Source organism: Cibotium barometz, chromosome 60 (genome assembly GCF_041138505.1).
Source record: "Cibotium barometz isolate CiBa-2024 chromosome 60, ASM4113850v1, whole genome shotgun sequence".
NCBI lineage: Eukaryota > Viridiplantae > Streptophyta > Polypodiopsida > Cyatheales > Cibotiaceae > Cibotium > Cibotium barometz.
The window spans coordinates 31175009-31182110 of record NC_141105.1 but is presented as its reverse complement, the minus strand read 5'-3'; the positions used below and the strand labels follow the sequence as shown (position 1 = coordinate 31182110).

General features: G+C 43.7%; 1 protein-coding gene across 1 annotated transcript; it reads left to right on the top strand.

Moving 5' to 3' along the window:
• The first annotated feature begins 4877 nt into the window (after positions 1 to 4877).
• On the top strand, positions 4878 to 6109 carry LOC147605233 (BURP domain-containing protein 12-like). Its single transcript, XM_086794303.1, has 2 exons — positions 4878 to 5142; positions 5253 to 6109. The coding sequence occupies exons 1-2, from the start codon at positions 4878 to 4880 to the stop codon at positions 5960 to 5962; spliced, it is 975 nt and encodes a 324-aa protein (XP_086650429.1). The 3' UTR covers positions 5963 to 6109.
• The last annotated feature ends 993 nt before the right edge of the window (positions 6110 to 7102 follow it).

The window sequence follows — 7102 nt, the reverse complement described above, 5'->3', positions numbered from 1 at the left end:
GGTTGAAGAAAGCCTTGTATGGCTTAAAACAAGCACCAAGAGCATGGTCTAACAAGATTTTTGAATATCTTGTCACTATTGGCTTTCATGTAGCCAATGCAAATTTCTTGCTGTGAGACACAGTGATAGAGGGGTTGTGCTTGTTGTCATCTATGTAGATGACTTGATCATTACGGGGGACCATGATGCAGAGATCTTTGATGTAAAGATCTTGCTTAGACAGAAGTTTGAGATGAAGGATCTAGGGGAGCTCAGATATTTCTTGGGCATTGAGGTGATTAGGTCACCACATGGTATTGGATTACTGCAGAGACAGTATGGTTTGGACATGTTATCCAAGTATGGTATGACAGGCTGTAAGCCTATCTCAGTGCCATTGGATCAGAATAATGGCAAGTGGAGTGCAGATTCAGGAGAGATTTTGGAGGATCCTACTATGTATAGGTGCATAGTAGGAAGCTTGATCTACATGATGATCACCAGGCCAGATTTGAGCTATGCTATTGGGTTGGTGAGTCAGTTTAGTGTTGAGTGAAGAAGAAGAAGATTTTCAGCCTCTCACCTTGTGTGTTCTCTATTAGGGTTTTGTGAGTGTGTGTGTGCTTGCAAGAGCCCAAGCTCTCTTCTCCCCTACATCTTTTCAAAGTTGGGGTAGGTTATTGCCACCTACGGGTATGTAGTGCATTGCCACTATAATGCGGAGGTAGCAAAGATTTGTTATATGCCAAACTTCATATTGATATTGAACACAAATTGGATGTTGTGTTATTCATACCAAAGCAATCTCAAAGTACATAGATTGATTTTGTTTGTTTATCAGTGTAAGGTTTGTTGGAGGCATATCTAATCCACATATCATAGCATATGTATATATAGATTGGATAAGCAATAATGAATTTCTCATTTATTTCTTAATAGTAAAGCATTTCCCATAATTGAAATGGTTTACGATATTGTTTCACCTAGTTGAGGTGTCTAGTTAGACCACACTTGTAGAGGTGTATCTCGATGGTGCTATTAGCTTTTGGATGGACCATATATAGCCCATAAACATGTCCATAGAGACATGGTTGGTCGTAGAGACATAGATATGTATTGCCAAGCAATCAAAGTGGTTGCAAGAGTGGACATGTGGATAGGCATGTATCTTCTGGTAGGTTGGGAAATAATCTTCATTGAAAGATGTGTAATCTACATGGTCAATTGAACTTTACCACATTATTGAACAATTTACTAAAGACTTGTAATAGTTGCGCAAATTTGTTGAATGAAAGTCCATGAGGTTTTTTTTGTCTGCAATTAACCAATTCATCCCAAGGATTCCATCATAAATTCCTAATGGCCAGACTCTAAAGTGGCCATGACCATTACATACATATATATATATATATGTATGTATTGATCAAAAAACATTACATCTTATCAACATTACAATAGCTAATTTATCATTTAGGTCCTATTAAGCAAACTATGGATTAGATCCCATCTATTATCCTTAAATACAAAGGAAGATTTCTCCCAAGATATTTAATATCCAAGGTGAATATAGGCTTCAACCATAGCTTTAGTGGTGCATTCTCTGGGTGCTTGTTTTTCCAGCACATCCCCTTTCTTGGACTAAATTTAAACTGTAGGTCTGGTGCCAGCTAGATTCTCAATAAAGGTAACAAAAGTGTAGTTTATCTACTTCACCTTCCTGTACCATCTCTTAGTCTTTGGTCCATACTTGATTGGTTTAGACTTTAACTTCACCTTTGAGAGACCGTGAAAGCAAATACACCAAATAATTAGGCAAAGCCCAGTATGAGTGAAGATCTCTCCCAAAGGAAAAGATCAAGTGATGGCTATTTGCAGGGCCTAAATCATCTGAACTAGGTCCATCATATTCAATTTGTTAACCAAACATATGGACCATCACATACATATACACTTATGCATCAACCATGTTATATCAATTCTTGTGTCACAAGCCTTTTGAAATACAATATGATTCCTGGAATTTCATATCTCCCACGAGCAACAAACTTGATTATGTTAAAAATGAGATTAACATGTCCAACGCTAGCTATCCATCTTCCTAATAACCATTCCCCCCATTGACCTTGTACCCCTAAGTTACTATGAATCCATTTTTGAATCTTGGTCTAAGTACTCCTAATGGCAGGGCAATCCTAAAAGACATGCTTTCCATCTTCCAAAGCAATTCTGCATCTAAGACATTATCCACTAGTAAAGTTCCTTTGTACCAACCTAGATCCAATAGGCAAGGCTCCCATGCACACTCTCCTTAGGAAAACCTGAGATTTTGTAAGAATTTTAATCTCCCATATTGCCTTCCATTTCATTCTCTAGCAATCAGAACTCGAGCTCACTCTCCAAATTTTAGTACAATAAATAACATTATCCTCACTCTTTCTCAATGCTTTGTACAGAGCCTTAGTTGATCCACTATCCAGTTGAGACCCATTAAACCAGACCTAGTCCTTTATCCAACAAGACTCATCCACAATTGTGGAGGTCCATCCCTTCTGTACCTCATCCACCAATACATGTCTATGAAGTTGCCCTTCCTTGTAAGACAAACCAAGTTCCACTTCCAGCTGCTCAGGCTCCTTCCAGCCAACTAAAGTCCCATCCCAGCAGTTAGAAAATCTTTGCAAACCTTTGTTGTTTAGGATTTTGGCTATTCTAGGATCATGCAGAGCTAAAGGAGGATTTAACTTTTCTGTGGGGAGGGGACCCCTGGATTAAAAGGATCCCTAAAGTTAGGTGGGACTGGTGTTGTTTGGAAACTAACAAAGGAGGTCTAGGCCTCAAAGATGTTACTAATCTTGCTGACAGATTGGCAGCTAAATGGATATTGCGAAGCTTCCTCCACCCCTCTGATGACTGGGCTTGGCTAATCAATAGGAGCTTTGACTAGTTCCAACTCAAACACTTCCCCAACTGGAAGAACCTCCTTCCACTCACAATCATGGCAAGCAAATTTCAAATAAAACTTGCTGGCAGCTAGCTTGTATCATCTCTTTTGTCTTCTTGGAATGTTGTAAAGGCTAACCTGGTCCTATCTGAGAAACCTAGTAACACTTGGGGAATCCATGGTAGAGATTCCCCGTGGCGGGCCATGCATTCCCCTCCCTCCTCCAGTTGATGGTGCCCAGGCTGAGTGTGCGCTTAGGATGCACAGGATTGGTATATGTAGTTGGTGGGATATTTGGGACTGGGACAATAAGTCTTGGATGTCCAGAGTTGATTTGATCAAAGTTTACAATGTGTCTAATGCACAACTTGACCTTATTGGGAAAGGATCAGTTTGTGGAACATTACTGATACTTGGCTGCTATCAATCAGAGATCTTCCACACCCCAAAGCATTCCAGTGGAGGACTCAGGTTGATATCTTTCCCATTCCCCCCAAACTGTGTACCCCCCTATTCACTGCAAACTAAACAACAGATGGGGAGTTTGTATGGACACATCTCAATGGTACTTTTTGTTTGGTAAGTTGTGGAACATATCTGTGGAGCCTAAGAAAGTTTTCCTGGCTTGGTTGATCATGCATAGAGCCCTTTAGACACAACAAAAAGCCCTCAGAATAAATGTTGGAGATGGAAAATGTCACAGATGCCATGAGTTGGAGGATGACATGCACATCTTCATTCATTGTCCCCTTGTAGAAGTGTGCTTTAATAACTTGGCCACATGCATTCAAAATTGGAATGGTTACTCCTTAGGCTGGAAAAATTTGTTACCAAGAGTAAGCATTGGGTGCACCATGGAATTATGGGTAGTTTTGAGAAGTGAAATGCTATGGTGTATTTGGTTACATAGAATTGAGTTCAGCAATCCTACTAACAACGTCTGGTTGAAAGAGAAATTGGTTCATGCATGTGAAAGATACATACAAAGGAAGCTGAAAGATTTGGACTCACGGTTAGGGAAACTTCACAGCAACGCTAAAGACAAACAAGTGGATCAGCTGAGTCAAGCAATTCAAGAACATTTGATGATAAGAAAGACTATCATTTCCAAGGATATTGTGATGATTACAAACAAGTGGATCAGCTGAGTCAAGCAATTCAAGAACATTTGATGATAAGAAAGACTATCATTTCCAAGGATATTGTGATGATTAGAGCTCTTTATATGTTGTAACTTCTTTCTCAAATTTCTTAATATAAGCAGCCTTTATTTGAAAAAAAAATCCTTTGGGTGGGAGCCCCATTAGAGAGGGAGGGGAACTCGAGTACTATTAATCCCCACTACCCCCCCTAGTACTTTTTAGGAGGCTTATCCCAGTAACTCAAGTGGGAGTGGAATTCGAGTGGGAGTGGAACTCGCTTAAAAGCTGGGTGGGAGCCCCGAGTACTATTAATCCCCACTACCCCCTAGTACTTTTTAGCAGGCTTATCCCTAGTACTTTTTAGGAGGCTTATCCCAGTAACTTAAGTGGGAGTGGAATTCGAGTGGGAGTGGAACTCGATTAAAAGCTGCGGATAAGTCTCGTAAAAAGTGGTCTCACCAGGGGTTAGTGGGGATTCATTGTACTCCTCTATGTCTGCTGTCCAACACTCAACCAGTCGCCTGAATCACAAGAGAGAGAGAGAAAGGAGTCGCTCTCTGTAGCACCTGTTGGAGTCGCTGTCTGTAGCACCTGTTGGAGTCCCACTCGAGTTCCACTCCCACTCGAGTTACTGGGATAAGCCTCGTAAAAAAGTGGTCCGCGTCGAGTCTCACCAGGAGGAATTGTACTCGACTTTACTCCCACTTCAGTTCCTACCATGTGCTTCTCCGGAGTCCGAGCTATAAGATAGAAACCATCGTTCACCAGCTTCTCACCTGCATCCATCACTTATACTGCACCGCACCTGCACTAGAATGGCTTCCCCAGCGCTTGCAGTAGCATCATATAATACTCGTATGCTGCTTGCTGCAATTCTGCTGATCATGATATTGAAGATGGAGGGGAGCCAGGGGGCTCATGATCTTCCCTCTGCATCTGCAGTAGAGTATTGGGAGAAGATCTTACCTAATGTTCCTCTCCCTGCGCACCTGCGCAAGATGGTATCGCCCTTGGACTCCTCCACAGCGTTGATCACCCACTACAAGGACATGATTTCATCAGGCCGAGTAGTGCAGCCGGGCATTTGCATGGCCGCCCGCCTCTACTGCAATGTCCAGCAGTTCGCAGAATTTCGACGCGTCCTCCCAAGGTGCGTTGTCCAATCAGGCTTCCGCTATCCTGTGTATGAGACCGACGCCAGCAGAAATTGATGCAGAGCCAAGGTAACTTCTTCAGAGAAAGTGATCTTGTACAGGGCGCCCACCTGGTGCTAAGAGACCAAAAGGATAGAGCGCCCACCGCCTCCCTTCTCCCTCGGCAGCTAGCGGAGCTGTTCCAGCCTCTAAACACCCATCTCGTGCAGGCGGCTTTCAATATCCCTTCTTCCTCTTTGCTTGGAAAGGAGAGCATGTATACGTCGCAGCTGTGCAACGCGCATGCACAAGAGCTTCTTCCTGGAGAAGAAGCCTTCTGTGCGCTCTCCTTGGAGGATCTCGCAGACCAGCTTAAAGCCAAGGTTCTCGACAAGTCGCACGGCAGCTCACTGCGGTTTCTACCGGTCTCTAGCGGCAGCTCTGCCTCCGTGCCGGCCAAGCTTCTGAAGATGGAGCTGCAAGCGGAGGCGGCACAGCCCTATCTGTCGTGCCACGCCCAGACATACCCGTTCGCGGTGCATTTCTGCCACCATATCCCCAATACTCGCATCTACAGCGCCACTCTCCAGTCCACGCAAGCAGCCGACAATGAGCTCGTCCACGCGGTCGCCATCTGCCACATGGACACCAGTGATTGGAGTCCCCTCCACGTGGCGTTCGTGGACCTGCACTCCACCCCAGGGCGCACAGAAGCCTGCCACTGGACCCATGAGAACAGTCTCATCTTCGTCCCCACCAAGAACTAGACTACAGCTCAGCGAATAAGCTCCTCTCTAATAATAACCTTCCACAAGGGATGGAAGTTTTGTTCACTTTATGAAAGTAAAGTTGTTAATCAATGTGTCCTTATGTACATTATATTAATACTAAGTAACCGTTTTCAGATAATCAAACCTCATATGGACTATTATTATATGTCATGCTGGGTATGTGTGTCGAGAGAGAAGTGAGAATGCATGGATCCTGCATCCTTTTCATAAGTAAAATGTACCCTTTTTGCTTTACAAATCTGCAAATTCTTTTCAAACTTGTTTAAAGAAAACCTTTATGTGAATAAAATATTGAAGAGATTTGATATTAAAATTGTCATTCTACCGAACTCACATAGTATATATTCACATACTTTTTCGTGAATCTCTGCAAACATGGCCGGCACACACATTGCAACAGCCTTATTTAAGCGGTGATTGATGCTGGTGAGACAAGCATCTCCTCCGCTCTCTTGAGCTTGCTGCTTTTGGGTGTGGGTTCCCCTTCAGTATAAATCCCAAGCCCTAAAGCCCCCTGTTCGGGTGGGCATGATACTACTCCATTATGTTTGAGAGGCCATAGACATTTTCCCTTCTCCTCCCTCTTTGGGCAGGTATGACCTTTCTTCTAGCGGCCATTACCCTCCCCCCCTTCCTCTGAGCCAGCGTGATCCATCACCACCTCCATCTCCACCTCCTTCAAGCACTCACATAAGGCTTCTCCCTCTTCTGCCGACGAGGCGTCCATCTCGTCGCTTGAGTCAGTTTGAAGCGCGTTTTTGTGCTGATGCTATTGCCCGTAGATATTTTGATGACATCAACCTTTGCTCACAGTCACAATTGATAGATGCTTCGAACAGTCATCCTCTCATGGAATAGCGTATTGCAACGACCCAGATTTGGAGCCCAAGATCCAGGAGGGCTGGTGCTACGGTGGTTGATAGCATGAGCCGCTCATATAGGTCACTGTCCAGGAGGAGTTCTAGAGATGCTTTGGCAGCCCGGTGCACACTGACGGCGATCGTCTCCAGTGCAGACATGATAAGTATGCTCGCACGTTGTCCATTCGTAAGTACTACTTTTCAAACAGGGTCTATTAGGAGGCAGCATTTGGATGCTGAAGGTGGATAGGATCTA

Bases quoted from the DNA above. Each gene is read 5' to 3' on its own strand.
- LOC147605233 (XM_086794303.1), top strand. From the start codon at position 4,878: ATGGCTTCCCCAGCGCTTGCAGTAGCATCATATAATACTCGTATGCTG. The intron at 5,143-5,252 runs GCATTTGCATGG...CCTGTGTATGAG, and splicing joins AGGCCGAGTAGTGCAGCCGG to ACCGACGCCAGCAGAAATTG.